At 41.6% G+C, this 20,581-nt stretch overlaps 1 protein-coding gene across 2 annotated transcripts in view; it reads right to left on the bottom strand.

Moving 5' to 3' along the window:
* Positions 1-11,796, bottom strand: part of Eif2ak1 (eukaryotic translation initiation factor 2 alpha kinase 1) — a 50,637-nt gene extending 38,841 nt beyond the window's left edge. Inside the window, exon 1 of one of the 2 annotated variants that reach the window (XM_048367490.1) lies at positions 11,566-11,796. In XM_048367490.1, coding sequence (XP_048223447.1) covers positions 11,566-11,683 — 118 coding nt within the window. In that variant the 5' untranslated portion in view covers positions 11,684-11,796. The remainder of the gene's footprint in view (positions 1-11,565) is intronic. The other variant, XM_048367501.1, reaches the window with a different exon arrangement.
* Between the last annotated feature and the right edge of the window lie 8,785 nt (positions 11,797-20,581).

Below are 20,581 nucleotides of genomic sequence, written 5' to 3'. Positions count from 1 at the left end.
GTCCCTAGCCAGTCAGTTCGCTTTTTACTTCCCCAATAAATACATCTTTGCTTGAGACTGTCTCTGCATGGACTCTAGAGGGACGTGGGTTTGAGTCCCACTTGGGGTACCTCCCCCGGACCCTGTAACACTGGGACCTGGAGGACCAGCAGCCAATGCCATAGGAAGAGGGAAAAGTTGACAGCAACTGGAGTAATGACAGGAAATAAGCTAGCAAGTGGGAATAAGACAGCTTCCTTCCTAAGGCTCCAAATAAAGAAGGCTGTCAAAGGGAAAAAAGATGGAACACTTCTGCCTTATGAAGCACTAGCTCCTTTAGTTCTCACAAAACCACCTGAATAAGGTTTTAAGCTCTCCCTCCCCCCACCTTACAGATAAGAACACAGATTCCAATGTACAGGAAGCAGTAAGTTGGGCACAACACATGGATACCCAAGCCCATCTTCTTCCATGATCTAAGACCAAAAAGAGGACCTGCTTCTTATACCTAAGCTCCTGAATTCTTAGAGTTTAATATATTCTTTTCTGTTTGGACTCCTTGTGCTGGTCCTGGGACTTGAACTCAGGGCCTGGGTGCTGCCCCTAAGCATTTCTGCTCAAGACTATACAGCTCCATTTTTGGCTTTTTGGTGGTTAACTGGAGATGAGTCTCACAGAGCTAGGTACTGATGGCTCACACCTGTAATCCTAGCTACTCAGGAAACTGAGATCTGACGATTGCAGATCAAAGCCAGCCTGGGCTAGAAAGTCCGTGAAACTCTTATCTCCAATTAACCATAAGAAAACCAGAAGTGGTGCTAAGGCTCAAAGTGGTAGAGCACTAGCTTTGAGCAAAAGAGCTCAGGGATAGTGCCCAGACCCCAAGTTCAAGCCCCATGACTGATTTAAACAAAACAAAAGAAAACAAAAAACCTTGCCCAAGCCGGCTTCGAATTCCAATCCTCAGATCTCAGCTTCCTAAGTAGCTAGGATTACAGGTGTGAGCCTCTGCTTAATACATTCACTTTTTTTTGGAGTTCATTTCGATAAATATTACTTTATATGATCCAGAGGCACATGGACATTGCTCCTTTGTATTTCTCTCCTAAGAGGATCTCCCTTTGGTCCCACTGTGTGTGAATGCCTAGGGTCATGTATAAGGTAGCATGTCCTGGTATAGTTTTGATCTAGCTTCCACATATGAGAGAAATCATGCACCATTTGTCTCTGAGCTTGGAATACATTCTTAAACAGGTTTTAAAAAAAAGTAAAAAAATATACTTAAGGAAACTTATTCAGGAAACATATTTGGAAAGAGGCATGCAATAAACGAGAAAGGGTTAGGATAAGCAAAGTGAAGGAAATAAATTACTACAAAAAGAGGGAAAAACAGGTCCCAGAGACCCAGCGGCTCACCCCATCATTTCAGCTATCTGGGAGATTGAGATAGGGAAGATCAGTTCATGACCACACCAGGTTGTTCACAATACCACATCTAAACAGAAAAGGCTGGACACGGTAGCATCATCTGTTACCCAAGCTACGGTGGGAAGTATAAATAGAAGGATGGAGGTCCAGACAGGTCTAGTTTAAAAAAAAAAAAAAAGTCCCTGTTTTAAAAGCAACCAAAGCAAAAAGGGCTAGAGTTATGGTCAAATAGGAAAGAACCTGCCTAGGAAGTGTCAGGCCCTGAGTTCAAACCCCAGTATTACCAAAAACAAAGAAAGAAATGGACTAATTAGGATTTCATACACCAGGTATGAGGCTGAAGTGAGAGGATTTTGAGTTTGAGGCTAGTCTGCACTATAAAGCAAGACCTTATCTCAAAAACAAACAGCCAGAGAAGGCGGCTCATGCCTCTAAACCCAGCTACATGAGAGGCATAAATAGGAAGATCAGAGCCTGGTGGGCTGGAACAAAAAAGGCAAAACCCTGTCCAGCAAAGAGTTGGAGGTGTATCAAGTGGCAGAAAACCTGACTGGCAAGTGTGAAATCCTGAATTCAAATTTCAATACTGCCCTCTCAAAACACACACACACACACACACACACACACACACACACACACACACACACACACACACACACACACTATGTGGGAATGTGGCTTAATAGTAGAGTGCTTGCCTAGCATGTATGAAGCACTGGTTTTGATTCCTCAATACCACATAAACAGAAAAAGCCAGAAGTGCTTGGTGTTAAGAGCACAGAAAAGCAACAATGTTCAAAGACAAGAGGAATAAAACTGTTTTAAGTTTTGATCTTTCAGTTCTACTTTTGGAAACATGTTCCAAGGAAATAATGAAACAAAGCACAACAGATATAGGTATACAGAGTGTTCAGCATATTGTTTAGAATCTTGGAAAACTGGTTTTATTATTATTATTATTATTATTTGCCAGTCCTGGGCCTTGGACTCAGGGCCTGAGCACTGTCCCTGGCTTCTTTTTGCTCAAGGCTAGCACTCTGCCACTTGAGCCACAGCGCCCCTTCTGGCCATTTTTTTTTCTGTATATGTGGTGGTGGGGAATTGAACCCAGGGCCTCATGTATATGAGGCAAGCACTCTTGCCACTAGGCCATATCCCCAGCCCCGAAAACTGGTTTTTCTGTGACTGTTTTCTTTGGTGGTACTGGGATTTGAACTAACAGGCCTTGAGCTAGCTAGACTGGCCCTATGCCACATGAGACATGCCCCCAGCCTTTTTTTTACCTTAATTATTTTTCAGATAGAGGCTCATATTGCTTGCTGTTTTAGCCTTGGACAATGATGTACTTCCAATGACTCCCATGCAGCTAGGATTAAAAGGCATGCACTACCCTGTTAATTTGTTTGTTGATGTAGGGTCAACACTAATTTTTTTACCCTGGTTTACCTTGAACCCCAATCTTGTAGCTCTCCACCTCCCAAGCAGTAGAGATCACAGGCATAAACTACCAAGCCCAATGAAACATCTAAACAAGTGATATACATACAATAGAAAATAACTACCCAGCCGTTAGAAATGATACTAGATGGAAAGACAATCATAGTTAGTACCAGCAGGGTGCCAGTGGCTTACCCTATAATTCTAGCTGCTCAGGAGGCTGAGATCTGAGGATCCCCGTTAGTAGGCAACTCAGGCAGAAAAGTCCCGCGAGATTCTTATCTCAAATTAACCCCTCAAAAACCACAAGTGGAGCTATGGTTCAAAGTGGTAGAGCTAGACTTGAGCAGAAGAGCTCAGGGACAGTGTCCAGGCCCTGAATTCAAGCCCTACAACCAACAATAAATAATAAATAAATAGGCATTACCAAGTTAAAGAAGGCTAATAACGGTGAAAAGAGACAGATTCAAATGTGAGAATATAAACCTATACAACCTTTCTGGCCATCACTGTATCGAAAACATTAGAAAAAAAAAATAGCTGGGCCCTGATGGCTCATATTTGTAAATCCTAGCTACTCCGGAGTCTGATATGGAAGATCAAAGTTTGAGGCCAGCCTGGGCAGAAAAGTGCAAAGAAGTCCAACTTCAAACTAACCAACAAAATGCTGGGCTAGGGGGCTGGGAATATGGCCTAGTGGCAAAAGTGCTTGCCTTGTATATATGAAGCCCTGGGTTCGATTCCCCAGCACCACATACATAGAAAATGGCCAGAAGTGGTACTGTGGCTCAAGTGGCAGAGTGCTAGCCTTGAGCAAAAAGAAGCCAGGGACAGTGCTCAGACCCTGAGTCCAAGGCCCATACTGGCAAAAAAAAAAAAAAAAAAAAAATGCTGGGCTAGAGGATCGATAGTAAAATATTTGAAAATACATATATATTTGAAGCTAGTAAAAAATTACTAGGGAAAAAAAAGAAAAAACTAAAAACAAAGAGAAAAATTACTAGGGAAGCAAAAGAATGACTCAAAGTGCAAGATGGAGCACTGAACAAGAGTCAACTATATAACAGAGACCACACACCTCAAAGAATGAGGTAGGAGGTCGGACAAGGGCCAAATGCCAAAGTGTATTTATTTTATAACTATATAAATGGGCAAAATATTTTTCTAATTTGTGTATATGTTATTTGCAAATTAAATAATTATGCAGTCTTTTATAAGTCAAATTTAAACGAGTATGATTTTATTGAAATATTTTAAAATATTTTCTTTTACAATTAATAAGATATTTATACATTGTCGAAACGAAAGCAAATTTCTAAAGTAAATTTCTGAATGAAGCCACATTTACCTGATTATGAATTAGGTTTTTTTTTGCCAGTCCTGGGCTTGGACTCAGGGCCTGAACACTGTCCCTGGCTTCTTTTTGCTCAAGGCTAGCACTTTGCCACTTGAGCCACAGCGCCACTTCTGGCCATTTTCTATATATGTGGTACTGGGGAATCGAACCCAGGGCTTCATGTATAAGACACAAGCACTCTTGCCACTAGGCCATATTCCCAGCCCCTTACGATTATGCATGTTGATGTAGTTTTTCAGTATAGTTAGATTTTGGTTTGTGTTGAAATTTTATTTGGGATTTTTGCATATGAATACATGGGATCTAGAGATGTGTGTGTGTGTGTGTGTGTGTGTGTGTGTGTGTGTAATAATGTACTTTTCTTCATCAATTTTGGGGATGAAGCTATGGAAAACAGCCAAGATATGTTCTATTTAAAATGAAATCTAGTGTATTTTATATAGAATGGAATTTATCTATTCCTCAAAAATGTCAGAGAGCTTGCATTTTTATCTGTGCCATTTGTGAGTTATCAAATATTTTGACATTTTTCCCAGATAATTTTTCTCTTTAGGAAGTTTTGATTCACTTTTATTTTCTAGAAAAATTACACATAGCATCATTTTAAAAAAATGTTTGTAGGGCTAGAAATATGGCCTAGTGGTAGAGTGCTTGCCTCACATACATGAAGCCCTGGGTTCAATTCCTCAGCACCATATATATAGAAGAAAAAGCCAGAAATAGTGCTGTGGCTCAAATAGCAGAGTGCTAGCCTTAAGCAAAAAGAAGCCAGGGACAGTGCTTAGTCAAGCCCTGAGTCTAAGCCCCAGGGCTGGCAAAATAAAGTTTGTAAATATGAGTTCCTTCATGTCTACTCTCCTGTTTTTCCTTTTATTGTTTACTTCAACAAATTTGCTAGATACTTTCCTTTTGGCATTTCCCTTTTAAATATCTTTTTGTATCATTTGTCATTTTTCTCCTTTCTATTCATATTTTCAAGTGAATTGAAATTTTCAATTTATCTTGGGTTTATCTTTATTTTTCTGATAACTAGTATGTTTATTTCTTTTCATATTTAATTTTTAGTTTTAAAGAGAATTAATCCTGGTGGGTTTAGGAGTACTTTGTAATATTCCATGCAGTTATTATGTCTGCTCTTTGCTGTTCATTTACAAAAGCTCTCCATTTCACAATATGCTTTTTTGTTGTGCATTTTGTATTGTTCTATGTGTACTGAAAAGATAAAGGGGTTTCTGTTAGTCTCTATAATGATATATACATCTGTAATGGAGTGCTCATGATAAAATTTAGCCTTAAGAGTTTTTGTTGTTTTGGCCAGTCCTGGGGCTTGAACTCAGGGCCTGGGCACACTGTCCATGGCTTCTTTTTGCTCAAGGCTAGCACTCTACCACTTGAGCCACAGCGCCACTTCTGTGGTGCTAAGGAATCAAACCCAGAGCTTCATGTATGCAAGGCAAGCACTCTACCACTAGGCCACATTTCCAGCCCTACCTTAAGAGTTTTTTGATAAAGTAACAGAAGGCACAAGCTGTCCAGTATCATTAGCAGAACTAGCAGATTATAATAGGAGCAACCACTGGAGAAGGGGATGCTTCCGTCAGAAGCAGACTCACTTTCTCTCCATTAACCTGTGCCTGCAACAATGGTCAAGGCCAGGAAAGTCAAGCTCAACCTGGGAAGAAACCTGGGAAAAGCATGACTGGGAAGGAAGGTCACTCTGAGATACAGCCTGAGCAATGAAGAAAGGACAGCCAGAGCCACATCGAGTATAGGCTCAACTTGGGGCTTCTGCAAATAAGATGCATCCATGAGAAAGATAATTTATTTTCTTCATGAAGGAGGAGGAAGAAGCTAAAAGCTTCAGCCTACTTTAGGTTATGGAACTTAAAAATATAAAAGCATTTACAGCAAAGATCAAGACGATGACCGGACAGCAGGAGAAACTGATGAATAGGAAGACTTGGGTATAGGCCCAGATGATGATGAGGCAGCTTTCCTGTGAGGAGCTTTTGAGACATCTAGAATATCCAGGAGGCACTTTGAAGATATTCTTGTCTGCTTGGGCAGTTGGGTGTGTGCCATAATCATGACTAGAGCCACCCACTGAATTTTAAAGACTGAGCAGATCAGAAGAACTTTAAATTAGAAATATTTTATTTTTTGCCAGTCCCAGGGCTTGAACTCAGGGCCTGAGCACTGTCCCTGGCTTCTTTTTGCTCAAGGCTAGTACCACTTGAGCCACAGCGCCATTTCTGGCCTTTTCTGTTTATGTGGTGCTGAGGAATGGAACCCAGGGCTTCATGCATGCTAGGCAAGCACTGAACTGCTAAGCCACATTTCCAGCCCTAGAAATACTTTAAATAAACATGAACATTATACTAGTTAAGGGTCCTCTACCCTTTTCTGATACTATAATCAGCCCAAACCTGGAATTGTGTCAGTTTTCTGTTGCTATTCTGTGGGTCTCAGTTTCCTCTGATTTTTCAGACTTGGTTGCATTATAATGTTAGATAAGGACCTGCATTTGTTGTATCTTCATTGTAGATTACATTTGTAATCAATCTAAAATGCTCCTCTTGGCCAACTTAATGCTTTGTGTGCAATTTCTATCGGTTTCCTCTCTGTGTGCTTACATCTTGGCTAAGCATTTAACCTTTACTTCTGACCTTGTTTAAATTGTAGCTTGTGGGGCTGGGAATATGACCTAGTGGCAAGAGTGCTTGCCTCGTATACATGAAGCCCTGGGTTCAATTCCCCAGCACCACATATATAAAAAATGGCCAGAAGTGGCACTGTGGCTCAAGTGGCAGAGTGCTAGCCTTGAGCAAAAAGAAGCCAGGGACAGTGCTCAGGTCCTGAGTCCAAGGCCCAGGACTGGCAAAAAACAAAAACAAAATAAATTGTAGCTTGTGGGGCTGGGAATATGACCTAGTGGCAAGAGTGCTTGCCTCGTATACATGAAGCCCTGGGTTCAATTCCCCAGCACCACATATATAAAAAATGGCCAGAAGTGGCACTGTGGCTCAAGTGGCAGAGTGCTAGCCTTGAGCAAAAAGAAGCCAGGGACAGTGCTCAGGTCCTGAGTCCAAGGCCCAGGACTGGCAAAAAACAAAAACAAAATAAATTGTAGCTTGTGTATTTTGTACTTTTGTCTAAACATAAAAAGCCATTGCCTTTTAATGATGGAGTTAATTATCCTGATAGTGAAATTTCAGAACTTGTGCCTGTAATGACCATTTAAGTTCTCTGCCCTGCATCTGTTCCTTGCTGATCTATCTTAAGCCCAGACAAAATATTTTAAGAGTTGCAAATATGGAATCTGTAAAAGAAATGACATTACATGTTTTTTTATAGTCAGCCTGTTCCACCTCAGTACCTAGAGACAGTGCGAGGCATACAACTCTTCATGAACATTTGCCAATCTTTAAGAAAGAAAATGCAAAAGTTTCTTTTATGTTGTTGTGGCCTGGCAATATTGGAGATCAGTCCCAGGACCGACCTCTCAGAACCCCAGACAAGAGCTCCACCACATTACCTTTCTTTCACAAAGATTTCAAAATGCAGAATCTCCAAAGTAACCATTGCTTTTAGCCACAACAAAATATAAGCCAGCTGGGTGCCAGTGGCTCACATCTATAATCCTAGCTACTCAGGAAGCTGAGATCTGAGGATCATAGTTTGAAGCCAACTCAGGCAGGAAAGTCCAAGAGACTCTTATCTCCAATAAACTACTCAGAATAGCCTTGAGCACAAAGAGGCTCAGGTACAGCACCCAAGCCCTGAGTTCAAGCCCAAAGACCAGAAAAAAAAATATATACACACACACATATATATAAATACATATACATATGCACACCATTAAGAGAAGTGAGGTTATAACTAGGTTTTCTATTTCTTGATGCTTATGGTTTCCTGTTTTCTGCCACAAGATAGGTGTGTTCTTTATGGCAATTACAAAAATAAGCACATGCTATGGAAGCATTCTACCACTGGTACTTTTTAATAGGAAAAAATACAAAGGAGAAAAAGGCTGGGGTTGTGGCTGACCTGGGGACACTAGCTCAAGTTTTTGCCTAGCAAGCATGAGGGTTAAGTTCAAATCCCAATACCACCAACAAAGAATAAGACAGTTGGTCAGTAGAGTCAAATAAACCTTTCATAATTCAAGAAAATAGCCAAGCATGGTACTACTACAGGCCCGTAATCCAAGTTACTTGGGAGACAGAAGCAGGAAGATAAGGAGCTGAAGGCCAGCCAGGTAAAAATGCTGAGGGCATGACTCAAGTAATATAGAGAGTTTGCCTACCAAGCTTGGGACTCTGGGTTCAGTCCCCAGTATCTTCCCCCCACCAAGGAGAAAGAAGAGAAAGGGAAAATGTTACCAAGATAATGATGACTCTTAAAATCCAGTTAAAAATTCAAATGAAGCAAAACAAAAAAATTATGTCTGAAGCTGAAACTCATGAGTAAAAGAAGAAAAAATGGTTGAAAGATGAGGCCAATTTCTCCAAAATAGTTAAAAATAAAATGCAGATCCTAGTTGAATTTGAGTTCTAGACTCCTGCAAGCAGAGTGTGAGTAGACAAGAAAAAGTTAATATAATTCACTCTTCCCAGGTAAGCATGCTCAGAACCATCCATTATCATTTGACATAATACTTTATGAAAATTGGTGACAGATGCAAAGAAAATTAGTGAGCCTCATGTTAACTGCTGGTCCTTCTACTGTAAGCTGTTCAAAGGCTGAAATGGTATGACCAATTGCTGAAATTACACCTGTTTTGAATTTTCTGACTCTACTATAAACTGGATGAATGTCCTCCTCAAATCATACAGAGCACCTATAAATAAAAACCACTTAACTGGGGCTGGGGATATGGCCTAGTGGCAAGAGTGCCTGCTTCATATACATGAGGCCCTGGGTTTGATTCCCCAGCACCACATATATAAAAAATGGCCAGAAGTGGCGCTGTGACTCAAGTGGCAGAGTGCTAGCCTTGAGCAAAAAGAAGCCAGGGACAGTGCTCAGGCCTTGAGTCCAAGCCCCAGGACTGGCAAAAAAAAAAAAAAAAAAAAAAAAACCACTCAACTACTCCATGTGTACAGCATGATCTTTGACTTTTAGTAGAGAATCAGACTTTGCAGACTGTCTATGCTTGGAAACTATTTGGGGCTTGCAGTTTAAACTTGAAACTTGTCTTTTGCTGCTTTGACGGGCGAAGTAATGATATATAGAAGCCAAGCAGTGTGGATCTATGTGTTTCTCTCTGTCACTGTCTCTCAATGTCTCTTTCCTCCCTCCTTTCTCCGTCCCTCTGTCTCTGTCTTTCTCTGCCATCTCTATATCAGTCATCTCTGTCTCCAAGCTTTAGGTTACCAGGAGATGAGGAAGTAACTAAGTCAAGTTACAGGTACTGTTGGCTCACACGGGTTATCCTAGCTACTCAGGAGGCAGAGATCTGAAGATCATGGTTCAAAGCTGGAAAGTCTGTGAGACCATTATTGACAATCACCAAAAAACCAGAAGTGAAGCTGTGGTAGAGGGCTAGCCTTGCGCTTCTGCTCAGGGACAGCACCTAGGCCCTAAATTCGAACCTCAGAATCAGCATGTGCACATACATACACACATGAACTATTCCTGAACATTCCAAGCCTCTTTGGGAGAAATGGCAATTACATAAATAAGCACAACAGTATTATCAGCAAACCCAGGAGGAGTAAACTTTTCAAAGTTATCTAACATCACTCCCTTCCAGAATAATCTTTGGTTTGCAGAAAGTCTTATCACAAAGTCACAGAAAAGAATGACTTGTATGTTTACAAATGGGACTTTTCCTAATAACAATATCCTCCACACCAATGAGCCTTAATATCACCACGTGTGTGAACAAGAAATCTGGGTATCATTACAAATTAGTTGCCATACCATCCTCTTCTGTAAAACCCCACCATGGTTTGCTTTTCTTTCTTTCGCATTGTGGTCAAGTTTTACAGGTGAAAATGTACAATGAAAATGAACAAACTTTTCATCTTTAAGTCCACTGCAATATATTATGTCATCCTCTGTTGAATGTGCAGAATGCCTTAGATGGGAAAAACTGCTTAAATCAATCAACCAACCAATACATAACTTGGAGGGGAGGTGTAGGGAGAGGCTTAGGAACTGAACTACCCAGAGCCTCATATAGATAGCTACACCCCAGCTCAAATGTATACATTCTTGGTAGAACAACTGACTTTTTGAGGGCGTTGGGGGGCAGACATGAGGCTTGAACTCAGGGCCTGGTCACTGTCCCTGAGCATTTTTGCTCAAGACTAGTGCTCTGCCACTTTGAGCCACAGCACCACTTCCAATTTTTTGGTAGTTAATTGCAGTTAAGAGTCTTATGGACTTTCCTGCCCTGGCTGACTTGGAACCATGATCCTCAGATCTTGCCTCCTGAGTAGCTAGGATTACACATGTGAGCCACCAGTGCCTGCAACAACTGACTTTTTCAACTGGCAAAACAAGCCAAGTACTTACGACCAACACCTGTAATCCTAGCTACTTTGGGAGGCTAATCACAGATTAGCAAGACCTTACCTCAAAAAACAACAACCCAGCAAAACACGTTGAAGGTGTGGTTCAAGTGGTAGAGCACCAATCTAGTAAGCACAAAGCCGAGTTCAAACACCAGTAACGCACCCCCCCACACACACATACACATCCCAAAACAAGCAATATCAACTAAGAACGCTCACTGCACATTAGTAAAATATTGACCACTGACTTGGTTAAGAGTCAGTGCTTTCCAACACCTGTCACTTTATGCTCAATAACTTGACTTAGTTATTTCCTCATCTCCTGGTAACCTAAAGCTTGGAGACAGAGATGACTGATATAGATAGAGACGGCAGAGAAAGAGACAGAGGGACGGAGAAAGGAGGGAGGAAAAAGACATTGAGAGACAGTGACAGAGAGAAACACATAGATCCACGCTGCTTGGCTTCTATATATCATTACTTCGCCCGTCAAAGCAGCAAAAGACAAGTTTCAAGTTTAAATTGCAAGCCCCAAATCGTTTAAGCATAGTCAGTCTGCAAAGTCCGATTCTCCACTAAAGGTCAAAGGTCCTGGGTTGGGGCTGAAAGTTCTGTCCTCCGCCGCCCAGGGGCTACGGCCAAGAAACCGAGGGCAGAAACACCAACAAACGGGAACTCTACCTGACACCGCCGGGCCTGCCCTCTCCGCCCCTCCCGGACTCAAGCCCAGGCACCCAGTGGACCTTGGAGCCTTGCGCCCCGAACGGGAATGCGGGGGCGCGGAATGCGGGGACAGGGGGAGAGGGGAACGAAGGCACGACGCACAGCACTGACGTCTCTCACCGTCATACTTGGGGTCCGAGCCTTCAACCGGGAAGTCAATGGCGGGCGGCGCAGCTACAGCTCCCACAGCATCGCTCTCCGCTCCGTCATCCCCGGCGTCCGAGTCGCCACCCAGCATCTCCAGCCCGCGCGCAGGACCGGAGCCCAGCCCGCAGGCTTCTTAAGCAGCAGCCCACTCACAGACCACCAAATCGCCGCTCGATAAGGAAGTGGTCGCCTCGTCCGGCGGAAGTCCCGCCCCCGCCGAGCGCGCATTATCGTCAGAGGAGGAACCCAAGTAAACTACGCCCCCTCCCTTCCGGGAGGGAAGATGCTGACTTGGATGCGAGGCGTGGCTGGCTGTGGCGGCGGGTCTTGCGCGGGTGGACTATGGCCTGGTCCTCCACCTCCCCTCCTGTCTAGACCAAGACTGAAGTGTCAGCGTAAAGACCCGGTGTCCCTTTCAAAGACTGACTAGAGACATGGACCTTTTAGCATAAAAGTTTTTTGTCATTTAAAAAAAAATCTGAGGCTGGGGATATGGCCTAGTGGCAAGAGAGCTTGCCTCGTATACATGAGGCCCTGGGTTCGATTCCCCAGCACCACATATACAGAAAATGGCCAGAAGTGGCGCTGTGGCTCAAGTGGCAGAGTGCTAGCCTTGAGCGGGAAGAAGCCAGGGACAGTGCTCAGGCCCTGAGTCCAAGGCCCAGGACTGGCAAAAAAAAATAAATCTGAGCTTATTTTGGTCAATCATTAAAGCACAACAAAATGATAAATAGCAGCCAGATTCCAGAATGAATCCAAACTAAGAAACTTCACCGGTAATAAAGCACGTTTAAAATGTTTTCATTCCTGGGTGTTTTTTTCCATGTGAATTCCTTTCTCAGCAGCCAAGGCCACTCAAGATCATCTGTGGTTTGAAGCCCTTAGCTTCCAAAGTTCACTCTTTATCCTCCCGAGGTGTCCCTGAAGACTACTTGGCTCAACACTATGCTGTCAAAACTAAACCTGAGGGGATCACAGCTGGAATAAAAATCTTCATGACTTGGGGATCTCTATGCAATGTGCAAAACTTATTTGAACCTATGTCTCATATAGAGTCACACCAGATGCTTTAAGTTCAATTCAGACAGTTGAGGATGTAGTTTTTTTTGTTTTTTTTTTTTTTTTTTGGTGGCCAGTCCCGGGCCTTGAACACAGGGCCTGAGCACTGTCCCTGGCTTCTTTTTGCTCAAGGTTAGCACTCTGCCACTTGAGCCACAGCGCCACTTCTGGCCGTTTTCTCTATATGTGGTGCTGGGGAATCGAACCCAGGGCTTCATGTATACGAGGCAAGTGCTCTTGCCGCTAAGCCATATTCCCAGCCCCTGAGGATGTAGTTTCTAAAGAAACTTCCAAAGATGTTTCATCTTGTCTTGTTGTGGAAGAACACAGCCCTTTTGGAAAGTGATTTAACAGGTAGAAATCAGGGCTGGAGATGTAGTGGCACAGTGACAGTGCTTGTTTAGTAGTGTAAGGTCCTAACTTCAAACCCCAGTACCATTACACAAACATACACACATACACACATACAATACAGTGGTTTAAACAAGCTTCATACTCTATGAAACTTGTCTGGGAGTAGAATCTGATTAAGAGGTATTAAGAGATGAGACCTGTGGTACATTTTAGAGGTGATTAGGTCTCTGCCTTCAAAAATGGATTAAGCCACTCATGTGATTAATGGATAAGTGGGATATTAAGTTAACAGCTTTAGAAAGCTTTATATAACTTGTAGAGACCAATTTGGCCAGATGACTCTAATTCTCTCACCATAGGATTCCCTGCCACTACTTCAGGATTCTGCCATCAGGAAGCCCATTGACAGATGTACTCCTTCTAGCTTGGTCTTTTTAGTAAAATGAACTAAAAGAAACATCTTTATATACCACACCTAGTTTGTGGAATTGTGTTATTGTGTTATTAGCAGACTAAGCAAATACAGTTCATCAATGGTTGTTCATTTTTGGTGTGCAAACACTGGTGTTTTTTTACATTGTTCATGTACTGGAGATAGATTCCAGGGGCTCCTGAAAGGCAGGGAAGCATTTTACCACTTAAAGACACATCCCTAAATCTTTAGTTTTATTTTCTCTTAAAATGTCTTGCTAACTTTAGCTAGGTTAAACTCAAACTCAGAACATTCCAACGACTGTTTTTCAGATTCCATCAAGAGATCAAACTACACATCATGGCATAGGCAAGGAAGAAGAAATAAAAACTACAGATGTTGAGAATCCAATCAATAAAATAGTGAAAATATCACTATCACTAATCTTGAGAAAAAAATGGGACCATCCATGAGGAAAAGTCTTATAGAACAGCAAACAGGGAAAAGATTGGGGGGAATATTCATAGACACATTAAAGTCAAAACAGCAACTATACAGAAGAATGTTGCAAGTACAAAAGAGAGGAGACATATTTCCTACAAAGAAAATCCATTTGAATAATTGCTGATTTCTCTATACAAACTCTAAATGAAACCAGAAAAGAACTTGAAGAAAAAACTAAAGATCAGAAAATGGACTTTCCTTGCTCATGAATGGCAGAAAATCATGAAAATTACCATACTACCAAAAGCAATCTAGAGTCAATGCAATACACATCAAAGTTCCAATGTCATTCTTCACAGCAATAGAAAAGAGCAATTCAAAAACATATGGGAGGCCCCTCCAAGCCCAATAAACCAATTAGGAAATGGGCAAAGGAGCTAAAGAGAGACTTCACAAGAGAAGAAATAAAAATGGCAAAGAAACATATGAGGAAATGTTCAACATCCCTGGTAGTAAAGGAAATGTAAATAAAAAGAACCCTGAGATACCACCTCACCCCAGTTGGAATGGCCTATACTCTGAACTCAGGCAACAACAAATGCTGGAGGGGGTGCAAGGAAAGAGGAACCCTTCTCCATTGTTGGTGGGAGTGCAAATTAGTACAACCACTTTGGAGAACAGTATGGAGGTTTCTCAAAAAGTTCAATATAGACCTACCCTATGACCCAGCCATACCACTCCTAGGCATCTATCCTAAACAGCAAACCCCAAGATATCAAAAAGACATTTGTACTTCCATGTTTATCGTGGCACAATTCACAATAGCCAAAATATGGAAACAACCCAGATGCCCCTCCATAGATGAATGGATCCAAAAAATATGGTACCTATACACAATGGAATACTATATAGCAATTAGGAATGGTGAAATATTGTTATTCGCAGGGAAATGGTCAGAACTCGAACAAATAATGTTGAGCAAGACAAGCCTAGAACACAGAAAACAAAGGGGCATGATCTCCCTGATATATGACTGTTAAGAAAGTGAGATGGAGAGACAGTAGAGACCAGGTCTGTGAAACCAAAAACTGCTTGTCAAATGTTATATCCCACAGGATTGGGTCAGCGACCCAACATTATGTAGCTAAAACCAAAGAACTACTCAACATATAAAGGTCAAAAATTGACCTCTCAGTGGAATACAATAGCTCAAAAGCTATGTATGTACGTTCATATAAGACTACTGTCGACATATTGTCTAATATCGACATTACATTTAAAGCCCTAGGCGAATTTTCTTTGGCGTAGGCCACGTGGCTACTCTTGATACATTGTATATTGTATATATGTCTACCTGACCTAGAGAAGGGAAAGAAAAACAGGGTGTAAGATATCACAAGAAATGTACACACTGCCCTACTATGTAACTATACCCTTTTTGCACAACACCTTGTCAAAAAAATTTGTGTTCAATTAATAAATTAATTAAATTTTTAAAAAAACATATGAAAGGGCTGGGAATATGGCCTAGTGGTAGAGTGCTTGCCTTGTATACATGAAGCCCTGGGTTTGATTCCTCAGCACCACATATATAGAAATGTCCAGAAGTGGTACTGTGGCTCAAGTGGCAGAGTGCTAGCCCTGAGCAAAAAGAAGCCAGGGACAGTGCTCAGGCCCTGAATTCAAGGCCCAGGACTGGCAAAAAAAAGTATATATATACATATATATGGAAACAAAAAAAGAACCCCCCCCCAAAAAAAAAACAGTAAAAGCAATCCTGAATAAAAAAAGAGCAATGCTTGAGGTATCACAATACCAGACTTCAAATAATACCATAGAAGCTAGGTGCTGGTATCTCACACCTATAATCCTAGCTACTCAGAAGGCTGAGATCTGAGGATCATGGTTCAAAGCCAGCCCAGGCAGGAAAGTCTAGTACACTCTTACATCTAACTAATCACCAAAAAGCCAAAAGTGGAGATGTGGCTTAAGTTGTAGTATGTCAGCCTTGAGTAAAAAAAAGACAGTGCCTAGGCCAAGTTCAAGCTGCAGGACTGGCACCAAAATTAAAAAGAAAATAAACACCTTGGTACAATTAATATACACTAAAATAATGAATGTCAGAAAAATAAAAGTCTCTCTTGGGGATGGGCACCAGCAGAGGGGGGAGGGCTAATGAAGAGGGTGAATGAAGATAAATATTGTCCAAGTAGTTCACTTGCATGCATGAATAATGAAAATAGAATATGTTAAACCTGTTTTAAGGAGCAGAGCACCAGTGGCTATCACCTATAATCCTAGCTACTAAGGAGGCTGAGACCTAAGGACCATGGTTCGATGCCAGGCCAGGCAGGAAAGTCTGTGAGACTCTTATCTCCAATTAACCACCAGAAAACCAGAAGTGGTAATGTGGCTTTAGTGGTAGAGTGCTAGCCTTGAGCTGAAGAGCTCAGGGACAGTGCCCAGGCTGAGTTTAAGGCCACAACTGACCAAAAAAATTGGTTTAAGGTAGTGAGTCTAAATAGGATACATTGTATGAGTATATGGAAATGTTGCAATAAAACCTCCTTTGTACAAGTAATATATGCCAATAAAAATATTACAAGAAAGCATTATCACGGAGATAAGATATGGGGAAAGTTGTCCCATGTGGAAAGTGCAAGGGCTCTGATGTAGGAAGGAACACAATCATGGTGGCACATGCCTATAATCCCAGCATTTCAGAGGTTAAGGCAGGAGGATATCAAGTTCCCACCTGAGAAGAAAGAAGGAAGGGGGAAGATGCCAAGAGAAGAAGGAAAGGAAAAAAGGCAGGGAAGAAGAAAAAGGAAAAAGAAAGCCATGCTCCTGCCTCAAGCCTCCTGAGTAACTGGAACTACAGGTGCACACTACCTCGCTTGGCCTTCTCATCATACAGTGACAGCTTAAAAGAAGCCTCCACAGCAGATGAGATTGTAACTCATTGGTAGAGTATTTGTCTTGCATAAATTGGGCCTTGAGTTTGTTCTGGGTTTGGGTTCTAGCAGTGCAAGAACAAAAAGGAGGGAAGGAGGGAACAAGCCATGAGAGAAGGAAGAAGGTAGATGTATAGGCAAAGAGACAGTAAGTCAGGCCTATGGCATGCACCAGTTTTCCCTCTGCACTTAGAATAAAATCCAGACCCTGTAGTACCTTTCAAGAGCATCATCCCTGTGCCGCCCTCGCCCTCCTCCTTCTCCTCCTCCCTCCCCCCTTTTCCATTCCTAGGCTTGAATTCAGGGCCTGGGCACTGTCCTTGAGCTTCTTTTGCTCAAGGCTAACACTCTATCACTTGAGCCACAGCGCCACTTCCAGCTTTTTCTGTTTATGTGGTACTGAGGAATGGAACCCAGGGCTGCATGCAAGCTCTGTAAACACTCCACCACTAAGCCACATTCCCTCTCTCCACTCCACCCCCCAACACCACCCTGTGCCTACTTTGCTAGCATTGACTTGTGTCTAAGTAATCCACAGGATCATCCTGATGAATTGAAAAGTTACGACTCATGCAAGAGATTGGGCCAAAGCCAGGGTGGGAATTTGTCGGGGGTGGGGGGGGGGAATCACAGCTCCTAGATAGGACAGGGACAGAGAAACTCACCCATAAGTAGGATGAAATCTAGATGACTAGCTGAATAATTACTGGCATTTGACAGCATAGATGGCTGTGACCTACCTTTTCCATTTCTACACATAGTTTTTTTCCTTTAAGGTGAAATAAAGTATAAAACAATGTAGACATATATTTGTATATCTGTTTATGATAAATTGTCTACTCTTTCCCCTAATTCCTCCCAAACTAAGTTCCCTAATGTGAGGTTTTCCCATCAAAATACATACAAAATTCAAAATCAGCTCTCTGGAGCTGGAGATTAGCTCAGTGGCAGATCATTTGCCTAGCAAGTATGAGGCATTAAGTTCAATCCCCAGTATTCACCAAAAAAGAAACAAATCATCTCTGGCAATTCAAGGAGAGGCACTGCCAAAAGAAACCTTTAATCCTTATTACTATGGTTATTACTTGATGATTGTATGAATACCTAGTATGGTTAGTCAATAATTATTATGTACATTAATAGTATAAAATAGACATAATAAAATGGAAAATGTAGCAATTTCTTACCTATAAAACAAGGAGTTAAGAGATACCGACTCCAGGAACTCAGTCAATATAAATAAATACATAATGTAATAATATACTCAACTTTCTAACTATAATTGAGTATTTTGTGGTCTTCCCTAGGTACTTATTCACTTGCTGTTAAGGAAGTTGTATATATGTGGCACTAGCACCTGATCTTATTTGTATACTACCTCTAGATCCTTCATTTAGGGCTGGCACTGTGGCTCAAGTGGTAGAGCATATGAGTTCAAAGTCAGTAGTTCCAAGAAAAAAAAAAAAGCTGAGCTAGAAATACCACAGATTGGGCTGGGAATATGGCCTAGTGGCAAGAGTGCTTGCCTCATATATAGGAAGCCCTGGGTTCGATTCCTCAGCACCACATATATAGCAAATGGCCAGAAGTGGTGGTGTGACTCAAGTGGCAGAGTGCTAGCCTTGAGCAAAAAGAAGCCAGAGACAGTGCTCAAGCCCTGAGTTCAAGCCCAGGACTGGCAAAAAAAAAAAAAACAAAAAACCACAGATTACTGAACATCAGAGACTGGGGAAAAATGAATGTATTTATGGTACTATATTGCTACCCAGAAATAATTAGCACATATATTAAACTAGGTCTCAAGCATCCAGGGTAAGAATGCCCTGAGCCAATGAGAAGTGAGGTATATTTTGATTTGACTGGTTACCAAGCAACAGCTGTGGTCTTCTTAGTTTAAGAAACTAAATGTGAAGGCCCTGGCCAAAAGCTGTGACAGTCTCAGATACAAAGAGCCTTCTTGGGTGAGCACATCTGTTTCTGTTTACTTCCCCAAAACTGAATAACCTATGAATCCTCAAACTGAAATGGGATCTTGATGTTGCTTAGGTCAATGACTTATTTATTTATGTATTTTTTGCCAAGTCCTGGGCCTTGGACTCAGGACCTGAGCACTGTCCCTGGCTTCTTTCTGCTCAAGGCTAGCACTCTGCCACTTGAGCCACAGCGCCACTTCTGGCCGTTTTCTATATATGTGGTGATGGGGAATCGAACCCAGGGCTTCATGTATACAAGGCAAGCATTCTTGCCACTAGGCCATATTCTCAGCCCTCAATGACATATTTAGAATGACAATTTCCCTGGCTACTGACAATAAGAGTGAATTGGATTCGGTTTCAATCCTTGGACTTGCCCTTTCAGTTTGGAGGACTCAACCGCAGTACAGTGTATAAAAGAGATACTGCAAAGTTTTGTTTTTTTAAAACAAACAATTTTTATATAGGATCACAAAATTGTCAGGCATGCAATTTGGTAAACCTTAAATAATCCTTTTTTTTTTTTTTTTTGCCAGTCATGGGCCTTGAACTCGGCCTGAGCACTGTCCCTGGCTTCCTTTTGCTCAAGGCTAGCACTCTGCCACTTGAGCAACAGCGCCACTTCTGGCCGTTTTCTGTTTATGTGGTGCTAGGGAATTGAACCCAGGGCTTCATGTATAGGAGGCAAGCATTCCTGCCACTAGGCCATATTCCCAGCCCTTAATAATCTTATTAAAAGTAGAAAACCTTTTTTTTTTTTTAATGAGTTGTGGAATTTGAACTCTGGGCCTAGGCGTTGTCCTAGAGCTCTTTGGCTCAAGCACTCTTCCACTTGAGCCACAGTGCCACTTCTGGCCTTTTCTGGTAGTTAATTGGATATAAGAGTCTCACAGGCTTTCCTGCAGGGGCTGACATTGAACTGTGATCCTCAGCTCTCAGCCTCCTGAGTAGGTAGGATTACAGGCATGAGACACTGGTGCCCACTTTAGAAAGCCTTTTTAAAGTAGTAAACATGTTATCAAGTATGTTATAAAATATTTCAATGGGAAATATCAGAAGCTATATTTGAAAAAGTCCTTCATATTACTGAGTGCCTCTCTTTTCACTAGAATAGGACTAGAACAGTTTCAGGTAATTTTTGTAATTAAATAATGAAATTCTGGACTGGTTACAGTAAATTTGTTTTTTTTTCTTGTGCTGATACAGCTCCACTTCCGGCCTATCTGGTAGTTGAGTTTCACAAGCATTTTCAACTATGGCTTGCTTTGAACCTTGAACTTAAGATCTCAGCCTCCTGTGTAACTAGGATTACAAGCATAAGCCACTGGTGCCTGGCTCAAATGCAATTCTTAACAGTGGGTGTTCAAATGATGCTATTTTTAAAGCCACGTTTTAAAATTAATTTTTATTGAAAGCACACATACATATATTTTGACTGCTCCCTCAAAAAAAAAACCCACACAACTTTGAATAAGGACAAATTCTATTATATCTTTTCCCTATCCGGACATTATTTCCAGATTTTTATGAATTTGTATACATTTACTCCTTATCTATTCGTTTAAATCTGTACCGCAACAAAACAGTAATTTTAAGGGATTTGTTTTTGTGTCAAATAATTACTATATTTTTTTCTGCAACTTTAATGTTTCCCCCCTCCACTCAAAAATATGGCTTAGAGAACATTTTATGTTGGTAGAACACTGATTCCCATAACCAGATATTCCATACTAAACGGCACTTCCCCAGTTGCATGGGAATGTGGGGAGAGTGTTTCAGATATCATACACATC

Source organism: Perognathus longimembris, chromosome 1, assembly GCF_023159225.1.
Source record: "Perognathus longimembris pacificus isolate PPM17 chromosome 1, ASM2315922v1, whole genome shotgun sequence".
NCBI classification, from domain to species: domain Eukaryota; kingdom Metazoa; phylum Chordata; class Mammalia; order Rodentia; family Heteromyidae; genus Perognathus; species Perognathus longimembris.
This window is presented reverse-complemented; position numbering and strand designations above follow the sequence as displayed.